This window comes from Rhineura floridana, chromosome 2 (genome assembly GCF_030035675.1).
Source record: "Rhineura floridana isolate rRhiFlo1 chromosome 2, rRhiFlo1.hap2, whole genome shotgun sequence".
NCBI classification, from domain to species: domain Eukaryota; kingdom Metazoa; phylum Chordata; class Lepidosauria; order Squamata; family Rhineuridae; genus Rhineura; species Rhineura floridana.
This window is the reverse complement of record NC_084481.1, coordinates 43,814,546-43,830,191: the sequence shown is the minus strand read 5'-3', so window position 1 is coordinate 43,830,191 and position 15,646 is coordinate 43,814,546. Positions and strand designations below refer to the sequence as shown.

Sequence of the window (15,646 nt, the reverse complement as noted above, 5' to 3'; positions counted from 1 at the left end):
GTTTGACTGTTCCCTGATCTCTTTTTTCTTTTCTTTTCAAACAGATATCGCTGTAGGGGCTCCGTATGATGACTTTGGCAAGGTGTATGTTTATCACGGCTCCAGGAATGGGATAAATACAAAACCAGCACAGGTACTAACTAGTAGTGTCTGTGTCTACTTAAAAAATGGAATGAAAATATTACTTTTATTTTGGGTCCTGAGCTTCTTCTAAGGAGCTGCCCACTTACTTCTTTCTGCCACCAGCTTCTGTCTCTTGTATACACCTCCCTCCTCTGCCTAATATTACATCCTTTGCATGTCTCCATACCTGCTTCCTTCCTTCCAGCAGGTCTTGTAGGCCTCTTCTCTGTCCTTTATATTTAGCCCTAGGCAGATGACTCCCCTCTATGTATTCAGTGAACACATGAGGGGAAAGCAGTATCAGACCAGCTAGCTGTGTTTCCTGAACGTGGTAGCCTACATGTGCACATTTTCTCCGTGTGAGTGGGAATCCCTGATTGCCCAAGATCCTCCCTTGCACAGAGGAGCCCTACATATATTGGTCCCCTTTCACTCTACCTTGGATGCAGGGCCACTGGGAGGGGGAGGCCAGCGAGTGCACTGGGAGGCATGGCTAGTAGGCATCATCTGTGATCCAAGCCTTCTATAGTTTTCTCTTTCACAGGCAGGGCTGAGAGAACCCCTCCCCCTTCTCAATGTATTCAGTAATGGGCAGGATTTAAACATTCCAGTGGCAATCAAGGAAAATGTAGCCCCTTGTTTCTTCAAGCTGTCCCTTTTACAGAAGTGGCTCCTGTTTCTCCTATTTCGACTTCATAAACCTTTTGACTTCAATAGAAAATAATTAAATACTTTTTTGCTCTTGCAAGATTCATCCTGTTCATATATCCTGAAGAGTTGTATTATTTTCTCTTTAGAATCACATTGTTACTGATATTTTTGGTGAGCTGGAGCGTGATCTGTCTCTAATAAATGAAGATGTGATATTCTGTTGTTGTTTAATTATCATTGATACTTCCATGTTTATTTATAAGCTTTATGCAGATAGGAAATCTTGAAAAAACCGACTGCCTGTCCTGAGGGTTCATCAATAAACTCTTCTCTGTTAACCAGTAATTCTTATAACAGCTTACAGTTTCAGAGTCTCTGAGATGCTTGTCTAATTCCTTTTGGTGGTGGTGGGGCGCTAATCTAATCTCCAAACACAGCCTAATAATTCTGTGACATTTGGCAGCATACACTTCCATAGTGTCTATCCCACTGTGGCTCCTTTCTGGCTTTCTTTGACTACGCTTGCCTCTTTCTGCTCCCATCTTCTCTTACTTATTCCTATGCCTGATTTCCGCCTCACGTTGTTCTTGTTAAGAGGCCTTCCCCAATGGATAAAACGGCCAAAGGTATAAATTTATTGATTAAATATTTTTAAACCACCCTTCATCTATATAGACATGAGGACTATATACAAAGGCATGTATGTATGTAACAGGACATACCAAAAATACAGTACATTAAAAACATTATTTTTGTGTGGTAGACAGATGGAAGGCAGGGAGTACTATATGGCAGGGATTCCCAAACTGTGATCCGTGGACCACCCATGGTCCATGAGCTTCATCCAGGTGGCCTGTAGCATGTCGGCATTAAACATTCATATTAATTTTAATTCTATTTTTGTGGCTGCTTTACTTGTATTACAACTTAAATTCTATGGAATGCACATTGCAATACAACAAAAACACAATATAAGAAATAAAAGTAGCAATAAAAATACAATTAAAAATCATACAGCATCTGGCACAGTGTATTGCGATTGCTACAACTGGCAGAAAAAATCATTAAGTGGCCCGCCAAGACCATCAGCAATTTTCAAGTGGTCCGTGGGGGGGGGGGAAGTTTGGGAACCGCTGCTCCATGGCATAACTCTTCCTGCTTTTGGTTCTGTTTTAGATTCTAGATGGCAAGACAAATGGAGTCTCATTCTTTGGCTACTCTATCACCGGAAGCATGGATCTTGATAGAAATTCCTACCCTGATATGGCTGTTGGGTCTCTTTCAGATTCTGTCGCTGTTTACAGGTGTGTAGCTCCCTCTTTGCCACAGGGATCCCCAGTGTGGCACCTGTGGGCACCCTGGTTGTCCTCAAGACACCTCCTGTGGCACTTACCAAGGTCCCCCTGCCCCTCTCATTTTTTAAAAATACAAACCCTGAACTTCTTTGGCTTTTTTGATTGGGAGGTTGCCTGCTTTTTTTTGGTCTGTTTTTTATTTCTTATGGGCTGTGTGTTGGTGTTTTGTATATTTTTTGGGGGGGAATCTGAGCATCACCAGTTTGAAGTGGGTATTTTGTGGTGCCCTAACAGTTTCTGAAATTTTCAACCTGAGCATCGTCACTAGAGTGTAGTTTCTTCAGACAGGAATTATGAGGTGGTAAACCTGTTTTGGACTGTTCTGTTTCAGCTAGACTCTTCTCCCAAAATCTAGCTATGTTCGGGGAATTATTTTCCATGTGGAGGGCCAGTCAGTCATGTGAGCCCCCATCTGCTTGAAGTATAACAGTCCAGATACAGTTGTTATCATATTATCCTTTGTTTGGGAGAACCAGGCCTAAGTTGCCACTGCTGTGGGAATAATTACTATGATCCCACTGTCCCCTGGTCTTTTGTGTATTAAAAGAGAGAGTCTATAGGACTGGGGAGAAGTCACAATTTCATTCTAAATACAGAACAGTCACTCAGCCTTTATTTATCAGGCATGTTACATGTGTTGTTGAAATATTTTACTTTAAAACAACCACCACCACCCTGGGGTGCTTTTGGTGTTAATGCATTGCAAAGAACAAAGCATGCTATCTTAGCCTCTTCTCTCAGCCTGCCTCCCTCCAATATGAAGATGGAAGGCCCAATGTGGCTTTTATTGTTTAACAGCTTAATACTTTTCCTTTTTGTTGAGTGCCATTAATAGTAAACCTCCTCTTTCCCTCAAACCTACAAGATCAAGGCCTGTGGTGAACATTAAGAAAACTATTGAGATATCTCCAGACAAAATTGACCTAAACAAAAAAAACTGTCCAGGACCCAGTCAAATTTGGTAAGTCATTCAACTCCTCATCTTTGTTTCATCATTCTAACAAACTCATGTGTTTCATTTGCATGAGAATTTCCACTGCATGGTGTATTGCACTACAGGTTACTATGTCACTCTGCTGATACAGTTATCTTTCCTGATGGGTTCTGAGTGGGTTCAGCAAATCCTTGCCCATTCTTCATCCTTCTGTCTTCAACTATCATCCAATCTGCACAACTGCCCAGAGGGAGAAGCCTAGGTTCCATTTCCTTATTCTTGTCACTGCTCACTTCCTTAAAGGGGACAGGGGTAAGAACATAACTAGAGCCTGCTGGATCAGGCCAATGGCCCATCTAGTCCAGTATCCTGTGCTCACAGTGGCCAGCCAGATGCCTGTGGGAAGCCTGCAAGCAGGACCTGAATGCAAACAGCATTCTCCCCTCCTGTGGCTTCCGGCAACTGGTATTCAGAAGCATATTGCCTTCAACTATGAAGGCAGAGCATAGCCATCAGGGCTAGTAGCCATTGGTAGCCTTGTCGTCCATGGATTAGTCTAATCCTCTTTTAAAGCCATCCAAGTTGGTGGCCATTACTGCCTCTCGTAGGAGCAAATTCCATAGTTTAACTATGCTCTGTGTGAAGAAGCACTTTCCTTTGTCTGTCCTGAATATTCCAACATTCAGCTTCATTAGATGTCCATCAGTTCTAGTGTTATGAGAGAGGGAGAAAAGCTTTTCTCTATCCACTTTCTCCGTGCCATGCATTATTTTATACACTTCTATGACATCACCTCTTACTTGCCGTTTCTCTAATCTAAAAAGCCCCAAATGCTACAACCTTTCCTCATAGGGGAGTCACTCCATCCTCTTGATCATTTTGGTTGCCCTTTTCTGAACTTTTCCAGCTCTACAATATCCCTTTTGAGGTGAGGCAACCAGATCAATACACAGTATCCCAAATGTAGCTGCAGCATAGATTTGTATAACAGTAGTATGATATTAGCAACTTTATTTTCAGTACTTTGCATAAAGATCCCTGGCATAGAATTTGCCTTTTTTACAGCTGCTGCACACTGAGCCAACATCTTCATCAAGCTATCCACTACGACCCCAAGGTCTTGCTCCTGGTCAGTCACCACCAGTTCAGACCCCATGAGCCTATATGTGAAGTCAAGATTTTTTGCTCCAACATGCATACTTTTTTCACTCATTTACATTGAATTGTGTTTTCCTTTTAACCACCCATTATTCACTCAATTTCAAGAGATCCTTTGGGAGCTCTTTGCAATCCATTTTTCTTTAAATGACCCTGAACAATTTAGTATCATCAGCAGACTTGGTCACCTCATTGCTCACTCCTAACTTTAGATTGTTTATTTATTTATTTATTAAATTTATTAGTCGCCCATCTGACTGGCTGTCCAGCCACTCTGGTACAAAATAAAAACATACAAATACATTAAAACATTAAAAATCTCGACAATAATAATAAAAGCTAACCCACCCCAAAAGCCTGCCTGAAGAGCCAGGTCTTCAAGGCCGCATGGCGGAGATCATTTGGGAGGGAATTCCACAAAGTGGGGGTCACAGTTGAAAAAGCCCTCTCCCTAGTTCTCACCAGTCTACTGTTTTAACTGGTGGGATAGAGAGAAGGCCTTTTGAGGCTGATCTTGTTGAGCGGCATCCCTGATAACGCTGGAGGTGCTCCTTCAGATAGAACAAGTTTATGAACAAGTTAAAAAGCACAGGTCCCAATACTGATCCTTTGAGGGATGCTTTGAGGGCTGTACTTTCTACATCCCTCAATTGGGAGAACTGTCAATTTATTTCTACTCTGTGCTGTTTCCTAGCCAGTTCTTGATCCACAAAGGACTTCTCTTATTCCATGACTGTTAAGCGTACTCAGCAGTCTTTGGTAGTGACAGTGAGAAAAATGAGAAGGGGCAGCAGGGGGTTCAAGGGGTTGGCCATGGTCCTCCTCTGGGTATAGGCAGGTGTCCAGTGATGCCTTATCCCTGACACAGCCCTGCAGCTCCTTTCCATGCCAGTGTTAACCACATTTCCTTAAGGTTGATGCTAGCATACATAAGAACCATTTTTCAGTTGGACTCCAGATCTTATCAGCCCCAGCGAGCATGGCCAATAAGGAGGCATGATGGGAGTTGTAGTGCAGCAACATTTGCAGGGTCATAGGTTACCCATCCCTTCTCAAGGGCTTCTCATGTTACCTCAGAGGTGTTAGAAGGAGCAATGCTGAGGTAATGCAACTGGGGGGAAAAGAAGCAGAAAAGTACCACTCATAGGATGAAAAAGGGAGGAGACTTTGAGGTGCATTAGATTTGAACACATTCCAGTAGAGTAGGTGCGGGGAACCTTTGTCCTTCCAGACGTTGTTGAACTACAACTCCCATCCCTGGCCATTGGCCATGCTTGCTGGGGTTGATGAGAGTTGCAGTTCAGGAACATCTGGAGGGCCAAAGGTTCCCCAACCCTAAAATAGAGTCTTAGAAAGAGGTGGGACTGGTGGTTCCCTTTGGTTGCCCTATTCTGTTGTTATTGATATTATGAGAGTGTGTAAAGTTTTACCATTAAGTTTCTGTTCGTATATGTATGTCAAAAGTTTACATTACTTACGTCTACACTGCCCCTGAAGGAGGATGTATTCCAAAATATGTTAGGCCTAATAAACCTTTGCCCATGCATCTGGAAGTTTCTTTCTTTCTTTCTTTCTTTCTTTCTTCCTTTCTTTCTTTCTTTCTTTCTTTCTTTCTTTCTTTCTTTCTTTCTTTCTTTCTTTCTTTCTTTCTTTCTTTCTTTCTTTCTTTCTTTCTTTCTTTCTTTCTGGGAGAATGAAAGTAGCAGGCCTTAGATACATAGAGGATGTATTTATGGCACCAAATATTTGGCTATTGAGGGAGGTCACTGAAGTATTCCATCTCCTCTTGAGATTCCAGCAACTTTTAGTGACATGTCTACCATGCTGAATTTTCTTTGCTGAACTCTCTTTTAAAAGTTTAATTCTGTGCTCTTGAATTCTTTGCAGCATAAACGTTAAAGCATGCTTTGAATACACAGCTAGTTCCAGTGATTTCAACCCCAAAATAAGTGAGTTGCTATTACAATACTTGAATATCACTAAGGTTTTTTGTGTGTGGACAATTTCAGACAATCAATTTTCTCATCCTGCGTTGTTTTTTCCTGTGTGGGTGTATCTATTTCATAACTTATCACATGGATACCACTGGTGGGTCTCCATATAAAACTTGATGTTCTGAAAAGGGTTTAATTTAAAGTGGGTTTCGCAGCTATTATGTTGTTCACAGTCTAATTGCCTAGGTCATTGCACTTCCTATGGAGATCTATTGAAACACATAGTTGCTATCGAGTTAGTTGTAGCTGCACATGTGAAATTTATAGTACCTCTTTTCACTTGAGGCCCACAAGATTTAAATGTAACCAAGTAAAAAGTATCACTAGTTTATCACTTCATTTCTGCAAAATAAAATATTAAGAATAGACTCTTTTCCACATTATGTGCTTAATAGACAAGTTTTAAGGCTTGGGCTAACAAACAAGTACATAGGAGAGTGAGTGTGTGTGTATGCGTTGTTGACCACTATGCTGATATTGCTCCATTAACTATGACATTACAACATGCTAGACAGATGAATCCACACCTTTTTTTTGTTTTTTACTTACTCCATTTTATATCCTTTTAAAAAGCATTTTATATGCATTTAAAACATCTCAAGGCAGTTAAAAATAATTAACAGCAGCAATAAAATGTCATCAGTTCAATAAAATTAGTTAAAATAAGCAAAATAAATTACAATTATCTAGCAGCCATTAGTAATAAAACAGCTGGGGTATGCCTTGGATCAAATCTCCACAAATGCCTAATCTTCCAAAAGCCAGGACTGAGCGGGCCTGGTGAACCTCTATAGGGATGGAGTTTTCTAATGATGGGTACCACTACTGAGAGTGCCCTGCCTTTTGTACCTTTGCTAGCCTAACAGCTGACAATGCTGGTGCTCAGAGCAGGGCCCACTCCAAGCAACAAAGTACTTTGGGAGGCTTTCAGTGGAGGAGACTGGACCAAAGCCATTTAGGGCTTTATTGATTAAAAAAAACCCAGCACTTTGAATCATGCCAGAAAATTTATTAGAGCCATCGCACTTCCTACGGAGATCTATTGATCTATAGACCTTCCAGCACAGGTGTTACATGGTCCTTTAACCTGATTCCACTGAACCACTGGACATTCTTCAAAGATTTGACCCATGTAACGTTCATTAAACCAATCAGGGTTCTCAATTGTGTGGAGGCTTTTATGTGCATTCAACAGTGTGTACAGAGAATCACACTTCAGACCTTCACACTAAACATGTCAAGATCTGAGAGGGACCCTGCCTCTTTACCAGGGATCACCAGTGTGGTAACTGTGGACATACCTGTGCCCAAAGAGGCCTTCAAAGAAGCATTCTGTTATTGGTTGCTCTGTGTGTGTATGTGTGTGTGTTGCCTACAACTGTCTCTTCGGTTTGCAAATGTGCCTAGGATCCCAACAACATTGGTGACCTCATCTCTATACAGTTTTAACCTCACATGTTCAGGCAAAATCCTGAAGAGGGCTACTATGTCCCTGCAAAGCCAGCTTAATGACACATCTTCCAATGTGTTCAGGTAGAGGGGTTGGTGTATGTCTTAAAACTTGTTGCTTTACAGGGCAAGGCTGCAGGGAATGTAGGGAAATGATTGGTTCGTGTACAACATCTGTAAGATGCTATATCAGCCTTTTCAACCTGGTGCCTTGCAGATGTTTTGGACTACAAATAAAAACAGAAAAAAGTTCCACTCTCCTTAAGAAAATAAACATTCAGAAAAACCTGAGTTAAGGTAAAACACACAGCTGTAGAAAAAGATATGCGACAGGCAAATATTAAGAATGTTCTCTTATTTTCTGCTTATTGGCCTTTCAACAGAATATAGGAATGCATTCTTAATATTTGTACTGTATATATTATCTTACGGAATATTAAAAGTTTATTTTTATGTTTTGGACTACAAATCCCACCAACCCCAGCCAGCATGGCCTGATGGGACCTGTAGTCCAATGACCTCTGGAGGGCACCAGGTTGCGGAAGGCTGAACTATATTATTTCCAGTTACATATGAACAAAGAAAAATGAATGAAATGGTGCAAAATGTCTTACACTACAATTTCTGGGGCATTTGCTTTTTCTTTCCACCCTACCCCCCCTTCCCAGTTCTGAACTACACATTTGAAGCAGAAAATGAGAGGAGGCGATTAGGTTTACCATCTAGAGTGCAGTTTTCTAAGCAACTCTCTGATCAGTTCAATGGAAGTGTGACTCTCTCAGGACAGAAGAGGGAAGAGTGTGTGACCACGCGACTTGAATTGCAGGTATGACAAGGGCAAAGACACACTTTGTCCTGTTTTAATGCTGTCCCATTCAGATCTTGTTTCACAACAATATGCTTTTGGCTGAACTTGAAATTGGTTGATTGACTGCCTATTTGAGGCTCGTGGATCACAAGTGACAGCCAACATGATGCAGCGATTAGAAAGTTAGGACGACCATCTGTAGTGTGGCAGCAAATTCAGAAGTGCAGGGTCCCTTCATGTTAGTCACAGCCTGTCCTCCCCTCCCCCTTTTTTGATGTGGGGTTGAGAATAAGATCCTTGTTAATGCTTTCTCTCACAGCAACAGACATCCCTAGGAGCCAATAAGCATGAAAGGGGAGAATGTTAGCTTCTGAAAAGAGTTTTCTCAGGCTGACTCACCTACTTTCACTCTGATTGTCTCCAATCAGCAGGGAGGGAGAAGGAAGAATGTTAGAAGACTCTTCTCAGTGGCCAACACACTACCCTTTCATGCTGATTGGCTTGGAGGATGCTGAAACATAGGGACCCTGCTCCCAAAAAAGACCCCCTGAGACCCTGGAGGACTACAGCTCTGACAACCAGAAGACTTGTGGCCAAGTTCCCACTCAGCCACGAGGCTTCCTTGGTGACCTTTGACCAGTCATTCTTGGTCAGCAGGGCTGGCACCAAGCATGACAGTGCTGTACTCTCGAAAAACCCCTCCTGGTGGGGTTTAAATGGGGCATAGCATGAGGCTTAAATAAGCCCACCCGTTTCACCTACCTCCCATGTCAGTGTGCCAGTGTGCACATCCAGTGCACATGCCAGTCATCACCCAAGATGGTGGCAGGGGCATCAACCCCTTAGGGATGCCCTTGTCACCATCTTGCATGATGGCAGGCATGTGTGTGGTGTGTGTGCACTGACACGATAGGAAGGTGGGGCAGGTGAGCTTATTTAGGCCACGCTGCCTGTATCGGGGGTGGTGGTGCCTGGGAGCTTCTGCTGTGATCCGCAGCAGCGTCAGGTTGCTGGGTCCACAGCCAGACACTGGCACAGGGCAGGAGCTCCATCTTCTCACCCTAATGAGGGGACTGTCAGTGAGTCTAGCCTTCCTCACTGGGTTGTTGTGGGGGTACAGGGAGAAAACCAGCTACCCTGTGTGCCAGCTACCTTGAGGTCTTTAATTTTGCATGTTGCAATCATTGCATATTATAACCATTTTACCTTATTTATTTGTTTCCTTCAGGCAAATATCTCCAAGCAGTTTGCACAAAAATATTAAAAACAATAAGCATATTAATGCATTTATACAGGCTGCTCCACATTTTACTTTTTCCATTTAATCATTGCATTATGCCTCCCATGGCTGTAAAGTTCCCTTACATTTTCCTTTACTTAAAATTCATTTACGTATAGTGTATCTTTATTTTTTCTTTTGATTTCTTTCTTATTTATGATGCCTTCATCTCTCTTAAGCTTAGCACACACTCTTTTGTGAATGTTAAGTAACTCTTTCACATTGATAGCAACTGTAAACAGAATGTCAGTTTCAGGCCTTTTTATGGGTCTGCTTTCTGAGATATATACCTGCATTATGTAACACATTATGTTTCATGTGACACATACAGATACCTTCAAATATTGGCTTTACCTTAATTGAGCTGACCTATTTCTGTAAAGCAAGGGTAGCCAACATCGTGGCCTGCCATCATTCCTGACCATTTGCCATGCTGGCTGAGGCTGATGGGAGTTGTAGTCTGTCAACATCTGGACTTTGCTTGTTACCAAACCAGCATGGGGTTATTCTGTGTACTAATTTAAATATATGTATATTTTTTAGGACAAGATCAAAGACAAACTGCGTCCAATTCCTATAACAGTTGGCGTTGCAATAAATGGCTCAGAGTCCAGCTCTCAATCAAGGAGGAGGCAAGAAAGGTCACTTCCAGAACTTCTTCCCATTCTAAACTCCAATGAGCCAAAGACAGTTAATTCAGAAGTAAGTTATTTGTTGCCCTTTTAATCTGGAGATCTGTTCCAATCTGATTATAGTTTATTCTGCTCCATGTTTTGGAAACGTATAGAAAGTAGAAAGGGTTTATCTAGCTCAGTCTGCTCAGTTAGTTACCATTCAGATATCTACATCTGTACTGTGTGCTGTTTGTTGCACCTTTGTTGAGCCTGTGTGTTGTCTGATTCAAAATAGAAAAGGGGTTGCATTTCACAAGTCCCTTTACCTATGCAAAAGTCTCAACTTTGCAGCAATTTTTTACAGATCTTTGTGAAAGGGTGCAGAAGTGACTGCAAAGGAAGTGTTGAGGGTGTTGCGCTGTGTGTAGTTGTGTTGCTTAATTTCATTTAAAAGCAGCACTACAGCAGCAGAGAGTAACAGCAGATGTTGAAATGTGAGTGTGCCAGCGTGTGCGTGCGTTTGCCTAAGAAAGCAGGCTTTTACCCTGCATCAGCATCACTGAGACTTGAGACATAGTAAAATAAGAAAAGCTACTTTATTTATAGAAATACATTGTAGATAGAAAAGGCATACCTAGTTCTAACTAACTAGCTAAGTTGGAGGCATAACGCCCAGGTGCGGGAGTCAGCCCCATGCTTGGAGAGAGCAGAGACAAAGGGATGTCTCCTCTCTCCTGGACTGCCGGAGGACAAAGGAGTGGAAAGGGCAGAAGGAGGAGGGGCAGGTAAGCTTCCCTAAAGGCGTCACAGTCTAGCGACAGAAGGAAGTGAGTCAGAGCATCACAGGTAAAAGGTAAACAAGCCTATCCATCTGGAGGACCCTAGCCCTATCTTCCCTCTGGAGCTTAAACAAAAGAACAAAACAGGAGTTCCTCTTGCCCCACTTCCAACAGAGGGGGTGAAAAAACAAATACCGCTATCGCTGAGCCAACTGGGCCAGTGCTCTCTTGCCCCATTCCCTTCACAGATAGCTGACTCATTGGGGCAGAATGAGGATGGTGATATGAATCCAAATGCAGGGCCCATTGAAAGTAACGCACTGCCAAAGGACAACATTCATATTTGAATGCATATCCATATGTAGATGTTGTTCATCCACCCTGCATTCCTTTCAGTGGAATGCGCATCGCGTAGTTGCATGTAACTCTGCACAATTTATTTATTTGTAAGATACCTTTCCTTCCCCGTAAGGTCTCAGGGCAGGTTGTATCAGTATGGATCCAACTATTTCTGGCTCCAAATATTACTGGAACAAAGTGAGAAAGGGCCCTAGGAAAGCATTTCCAACTCCATATAAAGTTTGTGAAAGGGAAAAAAGCAGGGTCACAGACGTAGCTTCCCATGGACTGAAAGCTGCATTGCATAAAATGTTTTTTAAATCATTATGTTAATCAGATGTTCTATTTAATGTTATAAATTGAGATCATACTGCAGTATGATTTCTGGCCTGTGTGTGGCATCTGTTAATAGAATGGAGTCAGATTTGTCCTCCTTATACTATTACTGGATGTGCACTTATAAAGAAATTTTGTGTTTTACTGCATTTTCTTCATGAATTTGTTTTTAAATGTTTATTTGTGTATTTTATGAATCTGTATATTGCTTTGAGACCTTTTTTGAACTAAATAATATTTTAAATCAAACTACTAAACTTGGGCTCTTGTAGGTGCAGTTCCTGAAAGAAGGTTGTGGATCAGACAACGTATGCCATAGCAATCTGAAGCTTCATTACAGATTTTGCACCAAAGAGGGAAATGAAGACAGATTTGCCTATTTACCAATGTAAGTCTTATGGAGTGCGGTACCAGTTTTGAAAAGAAAGTGGCTTGTGTTCCTTTCTGAGGTGTTTTCTCCCCTCAGTCTCTAAAACCAAACTCATTCTGCTTCCCTAGTGAGAACAATGTTCCAGTGCTTGTCCTCAAAGATCAAAAAGACATTGCCCTTGAAATCACGGTGACAAACAGTCCATCTGATCCAAGAGATCTCCAGAAAGATGGCGAAGATGCCCATGAAGCTAAACTCATAGCTACCTTTCCAGATAGCTTGACTTACTCTGCTTTTAGAGAGCTGAAAGCCTTTCCGGTAAGTATTGGTTCCAAGAGATTAGGATGTTCAAGACTTTGTTATTACGATGCAAAAAATCAGATGAAATATCTATCCTTTTTAATTTAGGAAAAACAATTAACCTGCGGGGCTAATCCAAATGGTTCTCAAGTAGAGTGTGAACTTGGAAATCCTTTTAAAAGAAATTCTACAGTAAGTGGTGTTTTCCTATCTAGCCAATGCTGCAGTGTTTTAAAATGGTGTTTCCTAAATGTCTGATAGCTGAGGCATGCTCTTTGGCTTACAATTTAAAATTAGAGGCACACTGTCACTCTTACACTCTCCAAAAGCTATTCATTAACATCCGGTCTGGATGGAAAGTAAAGATGTGAAAAAAGTTGATGTGAAAAAAGTAAATGTCAAACAGCGGAGCACAATAATTAACAGAGTGATTCAAACCCCAACCATCTGCAGCCCTGTCACTCATGCTGGCCAAGCAAGAAAGTGGGGAGCAGGCCTCTGGACTATGCCAGCCTAAAGCTGGTGGAGTGATTGGATCCAATGCCATCAAGTGATAGAAGTGGGGCTGGCTCAGCCTGCCCCTGTCCCAGAATGCCTCGAAGGTGGGACAGGGAGCTCTGTCTCAGTGATGGCAGAGCTGTTCTAGGCTGGGCAGAGGGAGACCTCTCATGCATCCCTCTCCTCCACGACGAATTGGCAGTTTGGATTGCACCCCCTACAATGGCTTGTTGAATGTTTCAGAGTCAATTCAAATGTGTAACCAGTGGCTGCCAGCCCTTTAAAACAGGGATGAGGAACCTTTGACCCTCCAAGATATTGTTGGACTCTGATTCCTATTAGTCCCAGCCAGTACGGCCAATGGTTAAGGATTATGGGAGTTGTAGTACAACAACATTCTGAGGGGCACAGGTTCCCCAGCCTTGCTTTGAAGCATCTCTATATGATTTTAATCTGTCTTCAGTATGTAAGGCAAATTTTGTCATGGAAAGATATTTGCAATATATATTAACACCTCTGAACTTAACTCTCTTTTTCAGGTTACATTTTATGTGATTTTAAGTACAACTAAAGTTAATGTTGATACAAGGAACTTGGACATTAATCTGAAATTGGAAACGTAAGATTTATTTTTTAAAAAATGTATTCATCACTTTCCTAATGCTTGTAAATATTTTGAAAAGGCTGCGATTTGGTTGTGAATGCAGTGTAATTATAACATGAAAATGGTTAATGTTTTTTTAAAAACAAGTGTCCTTTTGTTTCCTTTTTGTTGCAGAACAAGCAATCAAGTTAATTTGGATCCAATTACTGCTAGTGCTAAAGTAGTTATTGAACTGCTTTTGTCACTCACAGGGTAAGTGTCCTATAGTTAGCATAACAAATCAGTGCTGGAGACAATCCTTTATCATGGTCATTAAAATGTGATGTTTCTTTTAACAAAAGGGTGGCTAAGCCTTCTCAGGTGTACTTTGGAGGCAATGTCATCGGCGAAAGTGCTATGAAATCTGAAGAGGATATTGGCAGCTTAATTGAATATGAGTTTAGAGTAAGTACATTAAGATACAGTTCTCTTTTTCCTTTCTTCATATTCAGATAATCTTGCAATTTCACATATGACTATATCATAGGTTGGTCTTGTCTTTGCATTGTAACCGTGTGTTTTAAAACTGGCAACTTTCTATCTGGAAAAGTTGGCCATTGCTTTTTCAAAAAGTGGCTTCTTCAATTTTGAGTAGGATTTTATGCATACAGGGTTATATGTGAACACACATTCATCGATGCATGAAGATGAACAAATGCTGGAAACCAGATAGTGGCATTCTTAAACACTGGAGCAAAATGTATATACACAGCGCTCAGAGCCAGTTACGGGCAAATAAAATCTTTTAAATTCATGGCCGAGCTACAACACACACCTTAGATATAGTCTTGTGTGGAGCCATAACATTTTAAAGAATCTTGACAGAAGAGAGAAAAAATAGGAAACTCTTTGTAGTCAAGTAGCTATTGTTCAGTGTTTAACTGCTAGCTTGAAAGGACCCATTACAAGATGGTACTGAAACTAATGATGACCTCTTGTGGGGTTTGGGTTACACTCTCAGGACTTGTGAACTCATTGCTTATAGCAGTCTTTGCCAACCTGGTGCCCTCCAGATGTTCTGTACGATAACTCCCATCAGCCCCAGCCAACACTGGCTGGGGCTAATGGGAGTCGTGTTTCAGAACATCTGGTGAGAAACAGATTAGCAAAAGCTGGCTTATACCCATGAAGTGATTGCTGTGGACCTCAAAGTAGCTGCAAGCCTACATCTAAACAGTGATTAGAATCTGAATGACAGTGGACTTTACCCCAAGACAGATGGTGCACAAACATAATGGCCTGGATCCTAAGTGACCATGAGTGGAACTATGCTCAGGAGACAGTTCTGCTGGTGGAAGGAGGTGATTTTCACCAATTTCCTCTTCACCGTGTAACTTTCTGTGATCCCCTAAAAAACTGCTCCAGAAGGTCGGGGAATCTTCCAGAACAGTGTGCAAGGTGGCACTAGGCTGCAGGGCAAAAGGGGGAACTGGTGAAAGTTGTCTGTAACTCTAATGCCTTATTGCATGAGAAAATGCATTATTTTGTTAAAAAAATTGTTCTTGACAGATAACTAACTTGGGTAAGCCACTGAAAACATTTGGTACAGCTTCTTTGGACATCCTTTGGCCAAAAGAAATTAAGGGAGGCAAGTGGCTGCTGTATTTGGTGTCGATCAGCTCCAAAGAATTAGGAGAAGTCCAGTGCGAACCTCGGAATGAAATAAACCCCTTGGGAATTAAGGTAAATTAGCATTGTCTGTCTGCATATTTTGAGTTAAATTGCTGACCATCAGCTCAGCAGCATTTATTTTAAAAGGCAGTAAAGTGCTTGGGGCCCTTGGTTGGCTTTTTAAATGCAGAATGAAACACTGTAGGTTTTCATCTGTCCTCTTGGCACAGGATTGAGGTGGGTCCTGTGATTTGGGTAGCACTTCTCAGGCATCTGCTATTGCAGGGATTTATTGTAGTTCTATGTAAACTGGAAATAAGACCTTACGTCTCTGTCTCTGCAATCGTAGACACAAAAGAGCCCTAGAACACATGCATGTATGAAATTTGGTGGTGGTGATGCTGC

General features: G+C 41.6%; 1 protein-coding gene across 3 annotated transcripts in view; it reads left to right on the top strand.

Annotated features, from left to right (window-relative positions):
* ITGA6 (integrin subunit alpha 6) overlaps nucleotides 1-15,646 on the top strand; it is an 81,148-nt gene that overhangs the window by 52,573 nt on the left and 12,929 nt on the right. For all 3 annotated transcript variants that reach the window (XM_061608488.1, XM_061608490.1, XM_061608489.1), the window contains exons 8-20: nucleotides 45-133; nucleotides 1,951-2,078; nucleotides 2,995-3,090; nucleotides 6,109-6,170; nucleotides 8,333-8,490; nucleotides 10,295-10,453; nucleotides 12,092-12,207; nucleotides 12,318-12,507; nucleotides 12,598-12,681; nucleotides 13,527-13,606; nucleotides 13,766-13,843; nucleotides 13,933-14,035; nucleotides 15,140-15,313. In XM_061608488.1, coding sequence (XP_061464472.1) covers nucleotides 45-133; nucleotides 1,951-2,078; nucleotides 2,995-3,090; nucleotides 6,109-6,170; nucleotides 8,333-8,490; nucleotides 10,295-10,453; nucleotides 12,092-12,207; nucleotides 12,318-12,507; nucleotides 12,598-12,681; nucleotides 13,527-13,606; nucleotides 13,766-13,843; nucleotides 13,933-14,035; nucleotides 15,140-15,313 — 1,517 coding nt within the window. The remainder of the gene's footprint in view (nucleotides 1-44; nucleotides 134-1,950; nucleotides 2,079-2,994; nucleotides 3,091-6,108; nucleotides 6,171-8,332; nucleotides 8,491-10,294; nucleotides 10,454-12,091; nucleotides 12,208-12,317; nucleotides 12,508-12,597; nucleotides 12,682-13,526; nucleotides 13,607-13,765; nucleotides 13,844-13,932; nucleotides 14,036-15,139; nucleotides 15,314-15,646) is intronic.